Source organism: Hemiscyllium ocellatum, chromosome 3, assembly GCF_020745735.1.
Source record: "Hemiscyllium ocellatum isolate sHemOce1 chromosome 3, sHemOce1.pat.X.cur, whole genome shotgun sequence".
Lineage (NCBI taxonomy): Eukaryota > Metazoa > Chordata > Chondrichthyes > Orectolobiformes > Hemiscylliidae > Hemiscyllium > Hemiscyllium ocellatum.
Genome location: NC_083403.1, coordinates 94,078,903 through 94,103,116, shown reverse-complemented (window position 1 = coordinate 94,103,116; position 24,214 = coordinate 94,078,903). Strand labels below are relative to the sequence as shown.

The 24,214-nt window shown below is 41.1% G+C and overlaps 1 protein-coding gene across 1 annotated transcript in view; it reads left to right on the top strand.

Annotated features, from left to right (window-relative positions):
- The window catches only part of adgrb3 (adhesion G protein-coupled receptor B3), an 870,525-nt gene that overhangs the window by 489,504 nt on the left and 356,807 nt on the right, over positions 1-24,214 (top strand). Inside the window, exons 15-16 of the mRNA XM_060821286.1 lie at positions 11,332-11,434; positions 15,036-15,079. Coding sequence (XP_060677269.1) covers positions 11,332-11,434; positions 15,036-15,079 — 147 coding nt within the window. The remainder of the gene's footprint in view (positions 1-11,331; positions 11,435-15,035; positions 15,080-24,214) is intronic.

Here is a 24,214-nt window from a genome sequence, read left to right as displayed (position 1 = left end):
AATTTGATGTCTGGCTCATTAAAACTTTCACACCCTCTCTGACAACTAATAATTTATTTCCGACCAGATTGACTTGCATTGTGCTAGCTGCCAATCCACAAGCAACTGTTTCCTCTGGACCACATAATGATTTCCAGCAACTTGAATACTAGGGCTGATTGAAGAGAAAATGACAGAGCAACATGTGTCTGATTGTTATAAATACTTGCTTATCCACAGTTGTTGCTAAGGGAATAACATGCTTAACAACATGAGCTGAAGGGAAAAAGCTACTTTATAAGCTCTTCACAGAAAAGCCAAGGGTACAATCTTGCTGATGTACCAGGGGGCCTCATTGGTTTGCTAGAACATTGGTGAGAGACCCATCAAACCACAATCCAATCACTCAGTGGCCAGGACCCCAGCAGCCTAACTAGGGTATCAAAACTCCCAAGATAGTCCCATCTAACCAGAATTACCAACCTTTTGGAGGTAGAATGGTGGTGTGTGTTCAGATACAGCATCAACCTGTTTAAAAAAATGCCCTTCCCAGTCTCAAGCTTGGCGTCAGTGACAGCACAAGACACTGCCTATGGCCTCTGCCCAGCAATACACTTTTGAAATTCAGAAAGCTTTCTTCATTAAGTGTCATGTCTGTGAATTCACACATCTAGATATCCTCCCTGTTTCTACAAAGAATCTCAACTGAGAATCAAATGTGTGTAAAGCAAAAGGCACCAACTTGTGGCGGCACGGTGGCACAGTGGCTAGCATTGCTGCCTCACAGCGCCAGAGACCTGGGTTCAATTCCCGCCTCAGGCAACTGTCTGTATGGAGTCTGTACATTCTCCCCGTGTCTGCATGGGTTTCTTCCGGGTGCTCCGGTTTCCTCCCACAGTCCAAAAAAAATGTGCAGGTTAGGTGAATTGGCCATGCGAAATTGCCCGTAGTGTAGGTAAAAGGGGTAAATGTAGGGGAATGGGTCTGGGTGGGTTGCTCTTCGGAGGGTCGGTGTGGACTTGTTGGGCCGAAGGGCCTGTTTCCACACTGTAAGTAAGTAATCTAAAAAAAATCAATTACAAAATCAGCAATGAGACAGTAGATTTGACAGAAGGGTTCAAAATCAGAGAGGCCTTTGATAAAATAAATAAGATAAAACTGTTTCTGATCACAGAAGGTTCAGTAACTAGATGATACCAATTTTGGCTGATTAGCAAGAGAATTATAGATGAAGTATTTATTTATTTGATTCTTAAAGCCGCTGTCATCTGAAAGGATAGTGGAGAGCAGATTGACTTGTAACTTGTCAAAAGGCATTGGGAAGGGAAAAAATATAATTATTGGTTGATGGTGCAAGTAGTTGGGAGCAATATGAGCATCAAGTAATTGGCTCTGGCAAGATGGGCAGATTGACATATGTCAGTGTTACCTCATTCTCTAATTCCAAATTTTTATAAATTTGAGGTTGAATGTGAAGCTATCCAGGAGCTAAATGCATGATGGGGATTCCTGATAAGCTGGATATTCACAAAGAATGCTGCAGAGGAAATCAGGAACTTCGAGTCCATGTCACCTGGAAGAATCGGAGAGGCCACAAACAGCTTTGCAAACTGCCCAAATTCTCCTTAACTGAAACTTAGAAAGAATACCTTTGATTTTGTGGTCCTGACAACAAAAATAAAATTGATTTTGGCAATTCAAGTAGTCAAACTATTTTCTCAATTACCAAAATACAATATTTGCAGTATAACTTATTAAAGGAAGTGAAAGAATTGTGGCAGGATAGAGAATGGGAGAGAGGGAGACCAGTTAGTTCAATTGGCAAGAAGGCTGATTTGTCATTAATAGTAGTATCACCAGTGTGTTGCTCAATCCCTTTCAAGATAATGTAAACTTGAAACATAGAATCCTTCAGTGCTGAAAGAGGCCATTCAGCCCATCAAATCTGCACCAATCCTCTGTAGGGCATCCTACCTAGATCCAATCCCCTGCACTATCCCTGTAACCCGGCATTTACTATAGCTCACCCATCTAGCCTGCACATGATGGGAGAATTTAGCATAGCTAATCCACCTAACCTACCTATCGTTGAACTGTATGAGGAAACCGGAGCATCTGGAAAAAGCCCACGCAGACACAAGGAGAATGTGAAAACACCACATAGACAGTCACCCTAGGCTGAAATCAAATACAGGTCCCCTGTGCTGGGAGTCAGCAGTGCTAATCACTGAGCTACCTACCTCCTGCCCCGTCCCATAGCAAACTCACTATTTCAGTTGTGGTTCTGCATTGCTTGAATAATTAGGGATGATTTTTCAGAATTACAGTGCTATTGTAGTGCAGAAAAAGACCATTCAACCCATCATATTTACACTAGCTCTTTGAGTGTATTGACTTGGTGCTCAACTGTTGCCTTTTTCCCATCAGCTTGCACTTTATTTCTATTTAAGTAATCATCCATTACCTTCTCGAATATCAAGGAGGAGGAGAAGAATAATTTCAGCTCCGAGAAGAATAATTTGCCAAGCTAAATTTTTGAAAGTTTTGATGAAAGGTCATTGTTCTGAAACATGACTTAATTTAGCTATCCCAGGATACTGCAACTCTTGCTGAGCATTTCCAGTATTTTCTTCTTATATTTGCCAAACTAAATTTTTGAAAGAAAATATAAACAGAATATACTGAAATGCTTGGTATCCTGGGCTAGCTAAATTAAATCACATTTCAGAACAATGTCCTATAATCAGAACTGAAGATCATAGAATCCATATAATGCAGTAAGAGATCATTTGATCCATCAAGTCTGCATTGATCCTCCAAAGACAATCCCACCTCCACTCAGCATCCATCATATTTATTATGGGTAACATGATAAATTGTGGGTGGCACGGCGGCACAGTGGTTAGCATTGCTGCCACACAGCGCCAGAGACCTGGGTTCAATTCCCGCCTCAGGCGACTGACTGTGTGGAGTTTGCACGTTCTCCCCGTGTCTGTGTGGGTTTCCTCCGGATGCTCCGGTTTCCTCCCACAGTCCAAAGATGTGCAGATCAGGTGAATTGGCCATTCTAAATTGCCCGTAGTGTTAGGTAAGGGGTAAATGTAGGGGTATGGGTGGGTTGCGCTTCAGCGGGTCGGTGTGGACTTGTTGGGCCGAAGGGCCTGTTTCCACACTGTAAGTAATCTAATCTAAACCCACCTAATCTACAAATCTCTGAATTTTATGAGGCAGTTTAGCATGACCAATTTACCTAACCTGCACATCTTTGGACTGTGTCAGAATGTGCAATCTCATCACAGGCAATCACCCAAGACTTGAATTGATTCCAGGTCCTTGTCTCAAGATGTAAGAGCTACTGCAGGTTTCAAACAATTGTTGAGATGGGAATTGGAGGAGTAGTGTGGGAGTAGGAACAGAAACAAGCAACGTGTTTGGAGAAGATAGAACTGGGAAAAGCAGGTACACCATCAACAACTGTCTCTTGAAAATAAACTAGTGGGAGCAGTGGTTATGATCTGAAATTATGGAACTCAGTACAATATTAAGTCAGTAAGGCTGCAATCAAAAGATGAGTTCCTTGAGCTTTATTTAAGATTTATTTTGTAATTCATTCATGAGTTATAGATTTCACCAGTAAGTTTGACCATACTTGATCACTGAGCCATCATGCAGCTTCATGAGAGTTGACATATTATTCACCACCTCCAATTATTGAAAAGCATTTTGCCATTGCAAATTAACACTATGTCTGTTAATATGCATATTCATAAGACAAATCGAGATCTTCTTAAATTGAAAGAGCATTTATTTTAGTCAAAACATATTTTAAAATAATTATTACTGTTCATGTTTTTCTTTGAATATTTTGGCTGAAATTATTTGGGTTATAAATTAGAACAACTGGACTTCTACCAAATCTGGACATTTGCTGACTGGACAGCTTTAAAAATAGTTCTGAAAATATAGGTCTATCCATCTTTCCCTGACATACCATTGGTAAGTCGAGGGACCACAGATTCATTTTGCATTGTGATTTGCCATTACAGCTACCCTGGAGAAGGTGATAGTGAGCTGCCTTCTTGAACTGCTACAGTCCTTTAGGAGGAGACACATCCATCGGCTTTAAGGAAAGGACTTCCGGATTTTAACTCAGCAACAGTGAAGAATTGACAATATAATTCATATGAACCAATACAAAAGGAGCAGAAAAAGATCATTTGGCTCCTTGAGCCTGCTCCTCCATTCAATAAGATCATTGCTGACCTGTTTGTGTTTAGAATTCCACAATCCCATCCATTAGCCCTAAGTCAGGATAGTGTGTAACATGGAGAGAAACTGAGAGAGAATGTTTCTGAATAGGATGTCAATGTGCCTGTTTGGGAAAATGTCTCCTCTTGTGGGTGATTGAAGGCATGATCATGATCCTAGATCTACAACAGATCCGCAAACATCATTTGGTATGTAGGTCTGATCAGAAATTGCTGCACCAGCTGTCAAAGCTGGAAACACCTGAAGCTTTGGTGTAGTTAGACCCTACCCTCTTCTACACAATGACATTTTTGGGGTGGGTAGATGCTGAAAACTTGAAAGATTTGTCAGTAATGGCAAATCACAATGCAAAATGAATCTGTGGTCCCTCGACTTACCAATGGTATGTCAGGGAAAGATGGATAGACCTATATTTTCAGAACTATTTTTAAAGCTGTCCGGTCAGCAAATGTCCAGATTTGGTAGAAGTCCGGTTGTTCTAATTTATAACCCAGCAATATTCAGCCAAAATATTCAAAGAAAAACATGAACAGTAATAATTATTTTAAAATATGTTTTGACTAAAATAAATGCTCTTTCAATTTAAGAAGATCTCGATTTGTCTTATGAATATACATATTAACAGACATAGCGTTAATTTGCAAAGACAAAATGCTTTTCAATAATTGGAGGTGGGGAATAATATGTCAACTCTCGTGAAGCTGCATGATGGCTCAGTGGTCAGCAATGCTGCCTCACAGCACCAGGGAACCAAGCCCAATTTCAGCCTAGGATGATGTCTGTGTGGAGTTTGTACTTTCTCCCCATGTCTGCAAGAGTTTCCTCCTAGTGCTCTGCTTTCCTTCCACAGTCCAAAAATGTGCAGGCTGGGCAGATTGGCCACGCAAAATAGCCCATAATGTCCAGGGGTATGTATGTTGGGTGGATTAGCCATAGGAAATGCAGAGTGGGTTGGGTGGGATGAGCTTTAAATGTCACAAGTGTGGTGCTGGAAAAGCACAGCAGGTCAGGCAGCATCCGAGGAGCAGGAGAATCAACAATGTCTAATCAATGGGCCAAATGTAGCCCACACTATGGGGATTCTATGATTCAGTTCTTTGTTTTTGGATTTTTTCCAGTCTTTATCTTTCATGATATTCACAGTGAAATTAAAGGCTGAACTCACAGTTTCAAAGTGAAACACCCAGCTATCTCAAAGCTGGGATGAATTTGGGACTCTTTCAATGCAATCTATTCTATTTATTTAACAAAATAGAAGCTGACATTTAGATAAATGTGAGCTACTGCATTTTGGAAAGGCAAATCAGGACAGGATTTTTACAGTTAATGGTAAGGTTCTGGAGAGTGTTGCTGAACAAAGAAACCCTTGGAGCACAGGTTCATAATTCCTTGAAAGTGAAGTCCCTGGTAGTCAAGACAGCAAACAAGGCATTTGGTATGCTTTCCTTTATTCATCAGTGCATTGAATACAGGAGTTCAGACGTTATGTTGTAGCTGTTCAGGACATTGATTAGGTAAAAACAAGGACTGCAGATGCTGGAAACCAGAGTCTGGATTACAGTGGTGCTGTGGAAAAGCACAGCAGGTCAGGCAGCATCCAAGGAGCAGGAAAATCAACATTTCGGGCAAAAGCCCTGCATCAGGAAAGACGCAGGGTGCCTGCAGAGTGGAGAGATAAATGAGAGGGGCGTGGGGGTGGGGAGAAAGTAGCATAGAGACTTACTGAGATTGTTGTAGAGAGAGGAGGAAATCTTCTTCAAGGCAGGCATCCCTGCAAGATTCGCAGTAGGGTTAAAATCAACTAGGTAAAAACAAGGACTGCAGATATTGGAAAACAGAGTCTAGATTAGAGTGGTGCTCAGAAAGCACAGCAAGTCAGGCAGCATCGACGTTTTGGGCAAATACCCTTTATCAGGAATAGATTCAGGGTGCCTGAAGAGTGGAGAGATAAATGAGAGGGGGGTGGGGGTGGGGAGAAAGTAGCATAGAGACTCCCCACCCCCACCCCCTCTCATTTATCTCTCCACTCTTCCGGCACCCTGCTTCTATTCCTGATGAAGGGCTTTTGCCCGAAATGTCGATTTTCCTGCTCCTCGGATGCTGCCTGACCTGTTGTGCTTTTCCAGCACCATTCTAATCAGGACATTGATTAACCCACTTTTAGAATATTGTATGCAATTATGGTCTCCCTGCTATAGGAAAGATGTTGTGAAACTTGAAAGAGTTCAGAAAAGATTTATAAGGATGTTGGCAGGGTTGGAGGGTTTGAGCTATAGGAAGAGTCTAAATAGGCAGGAGCTATTTTCCCTGAGCATCAAAGGCTGAGGGGTGACCTTATAGAGGTTTATAAAATCGTAGGGGTATGGACAGAGTAAATAGGCAAGGCCTTTTCCCTGAGGTGAGGGAATCTAAAACTAGAGTTCATAGGTTTAATGTGAGGGGGAAAGATTTAGAAGTGTTTTAAGAGGCAACGTTTTCATGCAGACTGTGATGCATACATGAAATGAGCTGCCAGAGAGAGTGATAGAGGCTAATACAATTACAACTTTTAAAAGGCATCCGGATGGGTTTATGAATAGGAAGGGGTTAGAGGGATACGGGCAAAAATGCTGGCAAATGGGACTAGATTAATTTAGGATATCTGGTCAGCATGGGTGAGTTGGACTGAAGGGTCTGTTTTCGTACTGTCCATCTGTATGACTGTATGACTTATCATTGTACCTTGACAATCAATCATAAAATCCCCTACTGTCAACATACTGGGGCTTACCATTGACCAGAAACTGAACTGGGAGCACTAGCAACATAAATACTGTGCCTGCAAGAGCAGGTCAGAGGCTAAGAATCCTGCAACAACTAACTCCCTCCTGACTCCCCAAAGCCTCACTACTACCAACAAGGCACAAATCAGGCATATGTTGGAATACTTGCTTGGGTAAAGGCAGCTCCAACAACACTTAAAAAGATTCATATTATCCGGGACAAAGCAGTCTGCTAGACTGACAGCACATTCACAAGACAACAAATGCTACAGATCACAGCAGATCAGACAGCATCCACAGAGAGAGAGCAAGCTAACATTCTGAGTCGAGACGATTCTCCATCAGAGCCGAGATAAAGTATGGAGGGGACAGCATTTATGTTATAGTTTTGCAGCGGCAGGGTTGGAGTGGGTATAAGGTGCCGGTGAAGAAAAGATGTTGATAGTTCAGCTTAAGTGATTGGAATGTGAGAATGGCAGAACAATGATGTGCTTCCTGCCAGCTAAACAAAAACAGAAGAAATGCGACTGACTGTGCGGAGTTTGAACGTTCTCCCCGTGTCTGTGTGGGTTTCCTACGGGTGCTCCGGTTTCCTCCCACAGTCCAAAGAGGTGAATTAGCCATGCTAAATTGCCCGTAGTGTTCGGTAGGGGGTAAACGTAGGGATATGGGTGGGTTGCGCTTCAGCGGGTCGGTGTGGACTTATTGGGCCGAAGGGCCTGTTTCCACACTGTAAGTAATCTAATCTAGTTAACAATTTAAAGGTACTGAACTCAATATTAAGTCCAGAAGGCTGTAAACTTCCTTGTCTGAAGGTGAGATGTGATTCACTGGAACACTGCAGTATGCCAAGAGCAGACATGCAGGCTTGCGAGCAGGACACTGTTAAAGTGACCAGCTAGAGGAAGGTCAGAGTTCTGCTTTTACACAGTTTGGAGTTCTGCTAGAGTTGTCTGAAACAGTGGAGAATGATCTTTTGATTGCAGAGGCTGGTGGGCTGAAAAGTGAGGACAAGGGAAACCCGCTCACACTATTGTAAGTGATGGGAAAGGGCAAGGGTGGCAGTATGGGTGATAGGTCAGATGTTGTTGAGGGCCGGGTCAACCACAATGGGTGGGAAACCAGTGTCGTGGAAGAAGCGAGCCATGTCGGCAGTGCTGTTTTGGAAAGCGACATTATCCAAACAGATATGACATAGGAGAAAGTGAGGACTGCAGATGCTGGAGATCAGAGCTGAAAATGTGTTGCTGGAAAAGCGCAGCAGGTCAGGCAGCATCCTGAAGAAGGGCTCATGCCCGAAATGTCGATTCTCCTACTCCTTGGATGTTGCCTGATCTGCTGCGTTTTTCCAGCAACACATTTTCAAATATGTCATAGACAAAGGAACTGGGAGAATAGGATGGAGTCCTTGCAGGCGTGGGGTGTAACGAGCTGTACTGAATGTAACTATGGGAGTCAGTGGCATTGTAGTGGATGGCTGTGGACAGTTTATTCCCTGAATTGGAGATAGAGATCAAGGAAAGGAAGGGAAATGTCGGAAATGGATGAAGTGAAAGTTAGAGAGGGATAGCAGTTGGAGGCAAAATGAATGAAGTTTTTTCAGTCCTGTATAGGCCAACCTATCAACTGTGTTTCTGCCCTTGCCCTTTCCATCACTCACAACAGATTTATCATGTCCCCCTTGTCCTCACTTTTCGTCCAATCAGCCTCAGCATTCAAAGATCATTCACCATCATTTCAGACAACTTCAGCAAAGCGCCACCAACAAACATACTTTCCCCTCAATTCCTTGTCTGCATTTTGCAGGTAGTGTTCCCTCTGGGACAATCTCATCCATCCCACAACTACCAACACCAACCATCTCTCCATGGCACCTTCCCATATAAATGCAGAAGGTGCAACACCTGCCCCTTCACCATCTCACTGCTCACCATCTAAGGTCCTAAACAGTCTTTCCAGGTGAAGCAGTGTTTCACCTGTACATCCTCCCATTTTGTGTATTGTATTTGCTGCGCTGACTGTGGCGAACTCTTCATTGGAGAACCCAAACACAGACTGGGTGACTGCTTTGCAGAACACCTCCAGTTTGTGTGCAAGAAGGACTTCGATCTTCCTGTAGCCGTCATTTTAACACAGTGTTCTGTTCACATGCCCGCATGTCTGTCCTCGACATGCTGCAGTGTTCCAGTGAATTACACTGTAAACCGAGAAACAACATCTCATCTTCAGACTAGGCACTTTATAGCCCTCTTGTCTTCATATTGAGTTCAACGTCTTTAAATTGTGAATATTTCTTCCCTTTCTTTTAGCTTGCTATCATGTCCTCCCCTTCCCCCCGGTCCCACTTACTGTCCTTTCAAGTCTGGCAGGCGACACACCATTGTTCTGTCATTCTCACGCTCTGATCCCTTAAACTGCACTATGAACATCTTTTCTTCACTGGCACCTTAGACCCCACAACTCAGCAGCTACCATCCCCCATCCCTTCACCCATGGCCCCCATCAGAAAACTATCCCATAAATGCTGTCACTTCCACACTTTAAATGACTCTTTTTAGATTTAGATTACTTACAGTGTGGAAACAGGCCCTTCGGCCCAACAAGTCCACACCGACCCGCCGAAGCGCAACCCACCCATACCCCTACATTATCCCTTACCACTATGGGCAATTTAGAATGGCCAATTCACCTGACCCGCACATCTTTGGACTGTGGGAGGAAACCGGAGCACCCGGAGGAAACCCACGCAGACACGGGGAGAACGTGCAAACTCCACACAGTCAGTCGCCTGAGTCGGGAATTGAACCCGGGTCTCCAGGCGCTGTGAGGCAGCAGTGCTAACCACTGTGCCACCGTGCCGCCCACATCTTCAGACTAGGCACTTTATAGCCCTCTTGTCTTCATATTGAGTTCATCAGAGCTGAAGTAGACTTGAGTCATCTAGACATTAGCTTGCTGTTTCTCCACAGATGCTGTCTGACTCATTGTGATCTCCAGCATTTATTGTCTTCAGTACAGATTCCAGCATCTACAGTAATTTGTTCCTATCATATCCATAAACAGTATCTCCTTATCAATGCTCATTAGCAACAGTGTGTACTGTCTACAAAGTACATTGCAGAAATTTGCCAAAGATCCTTAGATAACCCACCCCCCAAATCCACTACCACAATCATCTAGAAAGATAAGATAATTCCTGGAATACACAGGTTAACTTATGAGAATAGATTGGACATGCTGACCATGTTTCCATTGACATTCAGAAGAGTATGTCATGACTTTATTGAAGTGTTCAAGATTCTGAATGGTCTTCATAAGGTATACATAACAAGGATATTTCCTCTTGTAGGTGAGACCTGGACAAGAGGCCATTGTTAAAATTAGGGGTTACCTTTTCCAGACTGAGAGAAATAGAATTTCTTTCTGAGGGTTATACAACTTTGGAACTCTTTGCCTTCAGAGGACAATGGAGATGGGGGTCAATTAAAGTGAATGTAGGTAGATTTTTGTTAGGTGAGGCAATTAAAGATTACCAGACAAAGATAGGAATGTGGAATTTCAAACACAAGTAGATTGACAAAGTTGTTATTGAATGGCAGGGCAGGCTCAAGAGGCCAAGAAACGTCAATTTGCTCCTCAGATGCTGCCTGACCTGCTGTGCTTTTCCAGCACCACTCTAAACTTGACTCTAATCTCCAGCATCTGCAATACCCACCTCCACCTAGTCAAGAGGCCAAAGGCTACTTCTGCTCTTAATTTGTATGTTGATACACATTTATGAAGTAAGATTCCTCATGGCACAGTGCAAAAATTGGGGATGCTATAATTGAGGGTGGAAGGCCATGATGGATTTGAAAACAGGAGTGCACATTGAAATCAAGATGTATGGAAGCTATGATAGATCAGTAAGTAGGTGGATGATGGGTGAACAGAACTTACTGCAAACTGAATTCCAGGCGGCAATATTTCTGAGCAGTGCAAGAGAGTGCAATTGGGAGGCTAGACATGATTGAGTTAAGATCATCAAGTCTGGAGATAACAAAGGCATAATGAGGGCTTCAGAAGCAGCTGAGCTGAGGCAGGAGTGAAGACTGAAAATAACATGGAGGTCACAGAATTGGAGGAGATTGCAGAAAGGTGAAGCAGCTGAGATTGAAAAATGATTCGAAAACCAGGATGATGCCTTAAATTATATGCAACATTATTCATTTCTGACTGATGCTTTTTAATCCTATTGTTTTTATCATGTCTGTACTCCTTTCCAAGAATTATTCTTGACTCTTCAATTGTATTTTCTCTTGCTTTTTAAATACACCCACAGAAATTACACCATTGTGAATTCAAAAGTCATAGCCGTGACAGTGAGACCAAAACCGAAAATTGCAGAATCTGTACTGGAAATTGAACTTGCTCACTTGGTAAATGTAAGTACTTCCTTCCTTGCTACCGACTATTCCAGGGATATTAACCTTGAATTAACTGATTGTCCTCAGCGCTCAGGGCCAACCTGTGATCTCCACTCAAGAAACAGAGTCTCATACAGGAGAGTATTAAGTGGAGGATTGAGTGCAATAGAGAGTACTACTTGATCATGAATTCAATTTTCCCTGTGGCAGCCTATCCATCCTGCAAAACCATTGCTAATATAATTTCAGCTCATCCATTGTCATGTTAAACAAAGTGCTGTTAAGATAACAAGCTCCCTCAGGCAATAAGGGCAGCTTACATATTGTAACAACAATAATTAATTTTCAAAAATGTTTTATTTTACTATGTCCCATTTCTACCCTTACATTTGGAAAGCAGATATCCTTTTAAAAATGTGTGATTTGATTGGATGTAGTCATTCCTCTGCCCCTCCTCCCTGTTCAAACCTAACATCATTGTATGTCATTTCCTGGATCTAGCTTCCTCTTCACATGCAGTCAAGACACTCCCTTCCGGGCTTGTGAACATTGTACCCTCAGGACTCATCTCTATCCATCATGGCTATGTCATCGTGAACATGTTCTAAGGTTCCTTCTTTGTCACCTATCCTCATTTTGCAAACATGGGATGAGCTTCTTTTGTTGTTTTGATGAGTATCAACTTCCTTTCCCATTACATTCTTTCCAATGGCAGTTGTAATTCGGTTCAAAATCCATTTTCACACCAAATCACAGATGTCTCAGAGTTTTCTTTAAATAAGCATTGCACGAATAATGCCAGAATGTTGCTCCTAATATCCTAGGCAGCAGGCATCTTCATCTGATTGAACTTGATGATGCTTCTTAACCACTGTACCTTCCTCACTGTGAATCCAGTCATCAGGCTAATTCTAGCTCAAAAATATTGCTTACCTATCCACCTCCCTCACCTCAAACTCCCCTCACCATTGTTCCAAGAAAGTACATTTTCTCCCACACTTCCTGCTCCAATCTCGCCAACTCCATCTGAAGCAAAGTCGAGAATGATCTCAAAGATCATACTGCACAGTCTGTTTTGACCTTGTGGCAAACATCCCATATCCCCGTCCTCATTCACATTCACTGACAACACTCTTCTACATACCTGGCATCAACATGCTCTTGTTCTGACCAGTCTGCCTCCATCTCATCTGCCATTGATCAAATGGTCTCCAGCCACTCAGCCCCCTTCCTCTCCCAGGAAACTCTGTCCCAAATTGCTCTCTATCTCATAAAACAGCTGCCTCAGAATTTGCCCCTTCAACTTTCCCTTTAGCCAGTTGTCCAAACCTCTCTCCTGCTCTTACATAGTTGCCACAGTTGCTCTTGCAAAACAATCTTGTAGGGATTAGTGTGCTTTATGATGGGTGCTCTATAAATGAAGAAAATTGTTGCATGTCAGGAACAAAAATAAAATGTTATTATAATCTGGAAAGATGTTTCAATTATGAGATGTTCTTTCACTTGGTGCTGTTGGCTAATTATGGGTTGTAAGATTAATCACAAGAAAATTACAAGAACTCAGTTCAGTTATTTCAATAACAAAGAGCTGATGATTTGAATGTTTAAGAATGCTGTTAGGCTCTCAAAGAGTTAATTCATCATTTAAGAACTGGGCATGCAAATTGACATCTGTTGTTCTCTTTTACTTTCACTTTTAATGACATAACATGCCATAGCTCACTGCACTTTATAGTGAAACAATGTTTCAGAAGAATCTTGTTATTTGATTGCGACCACGAAAAAAAGAAATTGCTCTTAAAACCCGTCTGGATCACTAACAGCCTTCAGAGAAGGTTAACTACTATCCCTACTGATGAAACTTGCACTTAATTACACCCCACACAATATGGGTTTATATTTCAAGTACAGGTAGAAATTATGCAGTGATGGCAGAACCGTTAGGAGTATTGATATGCAGGGGGATCTGGATATGAAGGTTCACAGATCACTGAAGTTGGCAATGCAGGTAGATAGTAAAAGGCCTACAGCATGCTTGCCCTCATTGGAAGGGACATTGACTATAAGAATAGGCAAATTATGCTATACCTTTGTAGAATGTTAGTTAGGCCATGCTTGGAATATTGTGTACAGTTCTGGTCCCCATGCTACCAGAAGGATATGGATGGTACAGAAAAGATTTACCAGGATGATGCATGGTATGGGGGATTTTAGTTAGGAAGGAAGGTTGGATAGACTAGCTTTGTTTTTACTGGAACATAGGAGGTTGAGGGGTGACCTGATAGAGGTTCATAAGATTGTGAATGGCATGGAAAGAGTGTAAAGTATGAGGCTTTTTTCCCAGGGTGATTGGGTCAATTATGAGGGGATGAAAGTTAAAGGTATGATGGGGCATGTTTGAAAGAGTGGCATGTGTGAGGCAAATTTTACACACAAAGAATAGTGAGAATCTGAAATGCAATACCAGAGGAAGTCTTGGAAGCAGACATAATAGCAGCATTTAAGAATCTCCTGGACCAATACATGAATGGGAGGGGAATGGAGGGATATGGATTCTGTAAGTGAGGACAGTTTTAGTATGGAAGGACAAACTACGTAAGTGCAAGCGTGGAGGGCCAAAGACCCTATTCCTGTGCTGTATTGTTCTTTGTTCTTTGTCCTTTTGTCCTATTTAAGGAGAAGCTCTCCCAGAACTAACATCTGTTCGATCAATGGCAGATAAACTGGTTATATTCCATTCCAGATAAGGATTGTGGCTGCAACTGAACAACATTCTAAATTGTATACCCAAGTTTTTCTTCAGAATTTTCTAGATGGGCTTGCATGGTTATAAAAGTAACGGGGTTAAAATATGCCTTGGTTCATGCTCCAAAGTGGGCTTCTGTCATCAGTTCTACACCATACTCAGTCCCCTTACCTACAATAGAATGAATAGTACTGACAAGAAGGACATTTGCCCAAGACTTCCATCTGGACAAATTCAATAATGCCAACTTTCAAATGATCACAAGAGGTTATTCTGCAATTACACAATTTATACAAGTTATGGCCAAAGCATAACCATAGAGAATGTGGTCACATCATTGATGGCTAATACGACAACTGCTATTTTTCACCCATTCATTTGAAGCAAGCAGGACCAAAACCATCTTCTCAGTGCACCTCTTGCAGCCTTGTCAACAGTCGTTTTGTCTATATTTTATGCCAAACAATTAACACAAGAGAGAAGGCATCTTTGTCGGCAGTATTGGCGTGACTTCACAACAGTTTTAGAAGATTATAGGGAAGGATTGTTAGCTTATTTTCCCCCAGCAGGGAATTTGCTGGTGAAACAAAATCCCAGAATTGTTGTGGTGCAGAAGGAGATGATTTGGTTCATCATGCCTGCACCACTACTCAAATGAGTTTCATGACCTTGTCAGTCTCCTGCTTTTTTTGCCATATCCTTGCCTAATATTTCTATTGAAATGATCATCCAATATCCTCTTGAATGATTCAATTGAACCTGTCTCCACCCTATTTCCAGGCAATGGGTCCCAAACAGATTCTTTCTCATGCATGAGCTGATCAACAACAACAAAAAAGAGTATTTACTGACAAGTGTTTTTATTTTGTCCAGGGTACTGAAAATCCTTACTGTGCTCTCTGGGATTTCAGCAAAACGTAAGTCCTGACCCTATTGTTAATTCTTCATTACTTATGGCAACAATGATCTCCTGAACTCCTGAAGGGGGAGGGGGGGTAGAGGGGGGAGGGAAGTTGGCCAAATCTTTTCCTTTTTTTTCATTATTTGTTCTCATCCTCCAGGAGATTACTTGGACTTTGCATTGGTAGGGTAGAGTGAGTGGGTAGTGTGTGCCTGACAATGCACAAAGCAATGCTATTGTGTAGAACATGGTCTTCTTGCATTTATCCTTGTTCTCATGTTCATTTTTATCAACAAAGCTGCAATGATTAAAAAACCTGTTATACTTGGAAATGAATGTACTGGTTGTGTTGGAACTCTGTTTTGAAGTGTACAAGATTGGTTGGACCAGTATGGATCATTTGCAAGTTTAATTGCTTTTTCTCCTTTAGCAAAACTCAAGTGCTAGTACTCTGTTATAAAGTGGATGACAGATGGAGCACCTCAAATCCAGCTCACTGAAAACTTTTAGTGTCCAAATGGTGGTGTCCTGCTTAATTGTATAACATTTTTTAAAATAACATAGCTGGACAATTCAGTAAACAGTATGTTGGGGCGATGTGTCACCAGACTCTTTCGTGGGTTCATGTGTCGCTCTGCCCCACGGTCCAAGTGACACTTTATCATGCCCAACCCAGCTTGACCCAACCTAGCTACCATCTGAACGACAGGAATTGGAATTTGGAAATATCTGGAATCCAACCTGATCTCAGTCCTGGATTTCAGGTCCTATGCCTATACTGTAATGTGTACTGTGGGATTCTATTTTTGCAGTGGATTTTCAGGAGCAAATATTACAAATTCAGCTATGGAGGGAAAATCCCACAAATCCCTTTCATTTCCCAGGTCAAATCTCCAGAGTGTACCTGCAAGTTTGCAAGATCTATCCTTAAATATGCATTCAAAGAATATTGTTTTCATGATGTTGCAAAACAGTTAAACTGCAAAGGTCTTTTGTAACAGGGTCCTAAATTGCTCTGTGTGTTTATTTGTGAAGACATTTGTGCACCTTTTTATCATCAGACTTCTAACGATAGGGAAATAGTATAAAAGAAATGCAAACAAAATTGACTTCAATGAATAGCAGTGTATAATGGGCAGCCATTTCAATATCAATCAATTTACACTATTATACACGAGTAAAGTTAGTCCCAGTATCAACAGATCAGAACCTGAAATTAAAGGAGCCTGCCCAGTCAGTGCTGGTTTAACACATGAATCTCTAGGTCATTTTAGCATCAGCATCAAGCAACCTGTTTGTTACAATAATTGTTACATAAGTTATCAGAATGCAGATTTGATTAGAGCATAATGTGACTGTTAGGAGATTATTCAAAACAAGGCTTTAGCTTTATCTAAAAGAAATCTGCAAGAATGCTAAATGAATAAATGATTATGGACTTTTTGATGTTTATGTAGTTTCCTAATCTTAAAGAAACATTCTCTGTTGTATTTCCACATTTGTTATGTTGAGAGCCTGCTCTGTCTTGAGCACAAGGAAATTGTGGAGGAACCATTGTTCAGGATAAGTATTTTTTATAGGATCGAAGAATTGCAAAGGGAAGAATGTTGGAAGCGTAAAGCTAAAAATGCAGAATGATCCTTACGTATGTGATGTGATATTTTAATTTTCAATGACTTCCCTCTGAAAATGGCAGCACTGAACATAAACATGTTTATGCAAATTTTAAAAGTTTCTTTATTTTATTTTGGAAGGACAGCATTTTCATCATTGTCTCCGACATGGCAAACAAATGTCAAGGAAGCACAGATTGAAGAGCTGGGAGGGGAGATTCTGACCAAATTTCCAACTACATTAAAACAACCTGCACAGGAGCTAACATACTCCCTTCCCAAACAGCATCCAGAGTCACCTGTTCCCTTTGGAATGGAATAAGTCTGGATTTGGAAAGCTCGCTCCAGAAATTTTCTATGGCATGTCCATTCCATACACTATTATTCATTGGTGTTTGAATACAATGATCATTCTCAATGATTCATCCAGAGTGGTTCACGCATGCTTGAATTTGATAGCCTTTGACACTTGCAGAAGTTGCCAGTAATTGACTAGAATGCCTCTAAAAATTCTCTAGCTCTCAAAAATTTGAATACGTTACTAGTCACAGGATGATGTCACTTTTGTCCATTTGGTATTTTATTTTTGTCATATTTATTAATGTTGATAAATCTAAGCTAAATCTAAAATCGTGTTTAACACGAAAAAAGCTTTCTTCAAAAGTAGTTATTCACCAATGTGCTGGAGATAGAGTGCGATATTGGATCATAAATCATGGTATATCTCATCCACGCACACTAAGTCTGTAATTATAGATTTTAGCCAAACTTCAAAATGCTTCCTTACAGAGGGATCTGGGTGATCTCATGCGTAAATTGCAGTAAGTTAGTATGCACGTATGGCAGGTAATAAGAGGGCAAGTCGAATTTTGGCATTTATTATGAAGGATTGGAGTATAAAAGCAGAGAAGTTGTGTTGCAACTGTTTAAGTGTTGCAACTACATAAACATCACAAAGTCCATAATTATTTATTCACTTAGCAATAGCTCTAAATATTTAGCATTCTTGCAGATTTCTTTTAGGTAAAGCTTCAGCTTTGCTTTGAATCATCTCCTAACAGTCACATTAACAGCGTCTACACTCTAATCAAATCGATTGGACCTGAAGTACTGCATGTAATTTTGGTCCTTCACTTGAAGGATGTAATTGAATTAGAGACAGTTCAGCTAACATTCATGAGATTGATTTCAAAGATGTCAGGCTTGTTTTATGAGGAGAGTTTTTGAGATTGAGCAGTTTAGGCCTGTACTCACAGCAGATTAGAAGAATAAGAGATCAAATTGAGTATATAAGACAAGAAATGAGATTGACAAAGTAGACAGTGTGCAAATGTTTCCCATTGTGAGGAAATCTAGAATGAGATGTCATAGCTTTAGGCTAATGAGTGGCAGGCTTAATACAGAGGTATGGAGGAGTTACTTTCCTCAAAGGATCATGAATCTGTGGAATTCACTACCCCAAAGTGGATGCCAGAGCTGGACAGATTTTAATTCATGGCAGGTTAAATGGAAATGGAGTTGAGGCCAAGATGCGATAAATCAGGATTGTATTAATTGGCAAAGACTTGAGGGGCTAAACTGTCTACTCATGTTCCTAGTTCTTAAGTCCCTATGAGTTATAGAGTTGTAGAGTCATACAACATGGAAGCAGATCCTTCAGTACAACTCATGTGGGCCAACCAGACATCTTAATTTGACCTGTTCCAATTTGCTAGCATTTGGCCCAGATCTCTCAAAACCCTTCCTAATCAAATACCCATCCAGATATCTATTAAATGATGTAATTGTAGCTGCCTCCACCACTTCCTTTGGCTACTCATTCTTTTCATGCACCACCCTCTGTGAAAAGCTTACCCATAAACCTAGGGCCTCTAGTTTTGGAATCCCTGACACTCAGAAAAGACCATTGAGCTACTTCAGGGCATTTCTTCGTAGAAAAATAACTCTGAGAACTATTTGAAGAATCCATTGGAAAAATACTCTGCACTTTATTCCTCTTTAATGGGATGTGACTTCCATTGTCTTTGCTGTTGACATTAGATAGATTCCAGGAACTTCACGAGGTGTGTTTTGGGCAGTGAGTGGAACAGCATGCTATTGCATCCTTGGCAATGCAAAGAGGAAAATAGTCAATTTTCCTGTTGATGTTGGGTAGAGTCTCTCATTAGATAGTCTATGTTCAGCATCAAGTGTGGAAAACAGTGTTGTTTCTACTCAGTACTTTGTCAGTTCTCCTCGTGTAGTTACATGGTTCTCAGATCAAATAAAAGGAGCACAGCTAATATTGTGGTGAAGGTGGGCAAATGGCTGACAGCCTAGCCATTACCTCAAGGGTTCAAAGGTCCTAGTGCCAAATGCAGAGGACAAATAGTTCTACAAGGAAGAGTTCAAGGAAGAGTTATATCACCTTGGCTTAGGGAGTGGATAACTGCAATGAAACATTCTTAGTTTCAAATACCCATTTTGTTTTATCAATACACAAAGCCAGACTACATATTACATATTTGCACACTTCAATTCAGGACCTGTTTCAGCTCCTTACTGTTCCTTAACATACCCTTTTTTGTTCACCTAGCTGCAGAAAATCTCCTGCCATTCCAAGGACACTTAGCTTTAAAGGAGAAATTCTTAAAGGTTCAGTCTGGTTACCTGAATGTCAGAGCTGACAGATTTGCCCTCAACCTTCCTGTTACACTATGTCTTGTATGAGATGGTGGAGGGAGAATGCAGCTACTTTGGTGGCTTGGGTGCCCATCAAGTGAGTTGTTTATCGTGGATGGTGTCAAGCATCTCAAGTGTTTTTGCATTGATTTGGAGATGCCGGTGTTGGACTGGGGTGTACAAAGTTAAAAATCACACAACACCAGGTTAGTGTCCAACAGGTTTATTTGGAAGCACGAGCTTTCGGAGCGCCGCTCCTTCATCAGGTGCTCCGAAAGCTAGTGTGCTTCCAATTAAACCTGTTGGACAATAACCTGGTGTCAAGTGTTTTTGCAACTGTTTAATCCAACCCAGCGCTTCCACATAAGTATTAGATCATTTTCAACGAAAATCCAGAAATGGACTATCATGTGGAAGAAATTTGTCAGCAGCAGAAAGGAAAGGGACAAGTTCATGTGGCAAGATGATCTCAGTCTGCCCTCAAATTTTAAGCCATCTTTTTCTGTCAGATGTTGCCCCAGTTTTATTTCCAGGAATCTCCACTGCAATGATATTCAACTTCTTGCAACTAGTGAGCAGTTCGTTCAGGAAAAGACTTGAAATCTTTAAACACTATAGTGTTAAAATCACTCTCTGGAAAATTACTGAATGCATAATTGAATGCAGTAATCTGAATGTGAACAACTCTATTTAAAAGGATGTCTGTAAGCAATCATAGACATATTAATAAGCCCATGAATTCATTCTATTCATGAATGTGTTAAACAAAGATCTAAATTAACGTATTAATCTCAAATTTCTCAGTTTGTTCTGTTAATGAAAACGGTAATCACTGACTGATTGCTTCTTCAGCTCCTGAACAACTTTACAGATGGTTGTAATTGATCCTACACAGGATGATTTCAATGCAGTCATGTGCTGAACAGCTTGTCCAATGTCCACATCAATATTTTAAACCATATGGTAGAGAAATTCATCACAGGAGTATGCACATTGCTTGGACATGGGATATACTATGCAGAAGCAAGACATTCAGCCCAACTAATCATTTCTAGTGCTTATGCTCAATTTGAGTCTCCCTCTCTCACCTTTCCTCATTTAAAAATACCATTGTAACCACAAATTGCTCCACCATTACTTGTTTAACTTGTCAAACATACATTGTTGTGGTGAATTCCATCTTATTAATGTAAAGAAATTTCTCCTAAATTTTCTAATGGATTTCTTGGGGCCTAACTTATATTAATAACATCTCTTTTTTTATTCTTGCCCCATAATGATAAACACTTTCCCCTTATCCACTTAGTCAAAATCTTTCAACAGTTTAGATGAGCGAGCTCAAAGTCATCCAAATGTGTGTTTTTGTATCATCATGTTTATTCGGTTAACCCCTCAGCTTTCTTTTTTCAAAGAAGCATTTGAGAGAAAACTTTGGGTGCTAAACAAATTTTTTGAAGTCAAAAAGTAAAAGCAATGTACAGCATGGAAACAGACCCTTTGGTCCAACCCATCCATGCTGATCAAATATCCCAACCCAATCTAGTCCCACCTGTCAGCACCTGGCCCATATTCATCCAAACCCTTCCTATTCATATACCCATCCAAATGCCTTTTAAATTTGCATTTGTATGAGCCTCCACCAATTCATCTGGCAGCTCATTCCATACATGTTCCATCCTCTGAGTGAAAAGGTTGCCCCTTAGGTCCCTTTTATATCTTTCCCTTCTCACCCTAAACTTATGCCCTCTAGGTCTGGACTCACCTAGTCCAGAAAAAAAGACTTTGTCTATTTATCCTATCCATGCCCCTCATGATTTTATAAACTTTTATAAGGTCACCCCTCAGCTTCCGACGCTCCAGGAAAAACACGCCTAGCTTATTCAACTTGTCATAATAGCTCAAATCCTCCAACCCTGGCAACATGCTTGTAAATTTTTTCTGAACCCTTTCAAGTTTCACAACATCCTTCCGATAGGAAGGAGACCAGAACTGCACACAATATTGCAAAAGTGGTCTTACCAATATCCTGTGCAGCTGTAACATGACCTATCAATTCCTGTACTCTGACCAATAAAGGAAAGCACACAAAAACACCACTTTAAACATCCGACCTACCTGTGACTCCACTTTTGAGGAGCTATGAATCTACATTCAAAGGTCTTTTTGTTCAGCAACAATCTCTAGGATCTTACCATTAAGGGTATAAGTCCTGCTAGGATTTGCTTTCCCAAAATGCAGCACCTCGTATTTATCTAAATTGAACTCCATTTGCCACTTCTCAGTACACTGGCCCGTCTGATCAAGGTGCCATTGTAATCTGAGGTAACCTTCTTTGCTGTCCACTACAGCCTCAATTTTGGTATCATCTGCAAACTTACTAACTATACCTCTTATTCTCACATCCAAATCATTTACATAAATGATGAAAAGTAGTGGACTCAGCACCAATCCTTATAGCACTCCATTCGTCACAGGTCTCCTGTCTGAAAAACAACCCTCCACCACTACCCTCTGTCATCAACCTGTGAGCCAGTTCTGTATCTAAATGGCTAGTTCTCCCTGTATTCCATGAGATCCAACCTTGCTAACCAGTCTCCCATGAGGAACCTTATTGAACGCCTTACTGAAGTCCATGTAGATCACATCTACTGCTCTGCCCTCATCAATCTTCTTTATTCCTTCTTCAAAAACTCAATCAAGTTTGTGAAATGTGATTTCCTACACACAAAGCCATGTTGTCTATCCCTAATCAGTCCTTGCCTTTCCAAATACATGTACATCCTGTCCCTCAGGATTTCCTCCAACAACTTGCCCACTACCAACATCAGGCTCACTGGTCTATAGTTCCCTGACCGTCCTTACCACCTTTCTTAAAGTGGCACCATGTTAGCCAACTTCCAGTCTTTTGGCACCTTACTATCGATGATACAAATATCTCAATAAGAGGCCCAGCAATCACTTTCCTAGCTTCCCACAGAGTTCTAGGGTACACCTGATCAGGTCCTGGGGATTTATCCCCTTTAATACATTTCAAGACATCCAGTTCCTCTGTAATATGGACACTTTTCAAAATGTCACCATCAATTTCCCTATATTCTATATCCTCCATGTCCTTTTCCACAGTAAATACTGATGCAAAATACTCGTTTAGTATCTATCTCCCCCTCCTCTTGCGGCTCCACACAAAGTTCACCTTATTGATCTTTGAGTGTCCAATAAAGAGGAGCAAATGGGTTGTAGCCACCTTGTTGTTACAGATAGAATCACAATTGGCCAGCTCAAGTGCTTAAAACTAACTCTTTGCAATTCAAAGTAAAGTGTTCAATACCTATTTGACTGCTCTCAAAGCAGCCAGTGCCCACTGCCACCTTCACCCAATCCTGTCAACACTGATCCTCACCGTTACCCTCTGAAAAGCACCCCTGCTCCACACTTTCTCAGACCCCTTTAGTGCATTAGTTGAGGAGGTCAGCTTGTGTTGAAGCAAGCCATCCAATTTTTAACAGCTTATCTTTTCTAAGCTGCCTGAGGAAGACCATTAAGTGTCTCCAACTTGCCTGCTTGATAAAAATGAGGCCCCAAGTCTCATTAATAGCTCAACATTTGGCCCATCTACTGTATTCAGTTGCTAACTTGACCCCTTATTGGTCATCATTGATATCCCTGGGCTCCATTAGCAAAAGGTTTCTTGTGTCATAGAATCATTGCAAGGTGTGAGGAGAACCATCATAAACTTTGCAAGGACATAGGTTGTGGAATAGTAAGGCAAATGGGAGCTGATGCTTAATGCAAAGAAGTGTGGAGTGATACATGTTAAGAGGAGAGACAATATATAATAAAAAATACAATCTTAATAGTGGTCCAGGAGCACAGACACCTGGATGCAAATCATTGAATGTGGGAAATAAAAAACTGACAGAACTGCGGATGCTGTGGATCAGAGACTAAAGCAGAAATTACTGGAAAAGTACAGTAAGTCTGTCAGCATCTGTGAAGAGAAAGCAGAGTCAACATTTCGGGCCGGTGACCTTCCTCAGAACAGAATATGGGAGGACAGATTGCGAAAGTGCATAATGCATCCTGGGCTTTACGAATAGTACAAAAGCAAGGAACTGACATTAAACCTGTATAAAATATTGTTTCGGCTTCAACTGCACTTAAAGATATGAAGCCATTATGAGGGTGCAAAAAATGACTCACGAGTGTGGTTTGAGGTACAAGAGCCTTCCGTTTGGTTGATAAATTGATGCTGGGCTAGCCTGTTTGGAGATGGGCAAGTTGAGAAGAGATTTGTTAGAGACTTTCAAAACCATGAGGTGTCATGAGGCACAATGGAAAAGGAAAACCTGTTCAATAGTGCTAGGTTTGGGAACCAGAGGATACCCAATTAAGTTACTTGTAAAAGAAGAAATGACATGAGGAAAGCAGAGAATCTGGAATATACAGCTTGAGTATGCGGTGAAAACTCAATGAAGACTATCAAAAGAGAACTTTTAAAAAATTATTTGTTCTTGGATTGTAGGTTTGGAAAGTGCCTAAAATGAACTTTAATGAATTTCTCAAGATTTGTGAAAATCAGTCATCTCAGCTTTAAGACATCTCTGCAGGAGTTCCTCAGGGTAGTGTCCTGGGCTCAACCATCTTCAGCTGCTTCATCAATGATTTCCCTCCATCATAAAGTGAGAAGTGGGGATGTTTGTCAATGATTGCACAATGTTCAGCATGATTTGTGACTCCTCAGATACTGAAGTAGTCCATGATCAAGTGCAACAGGATGTGGATAACATCCAAGTATGGGATGAAAAGTGGCAAGTAACATTCACTCCACGCAAATGCCCGGTGATAATCATCTCCAAGAAGAGACAATTTAACCACTT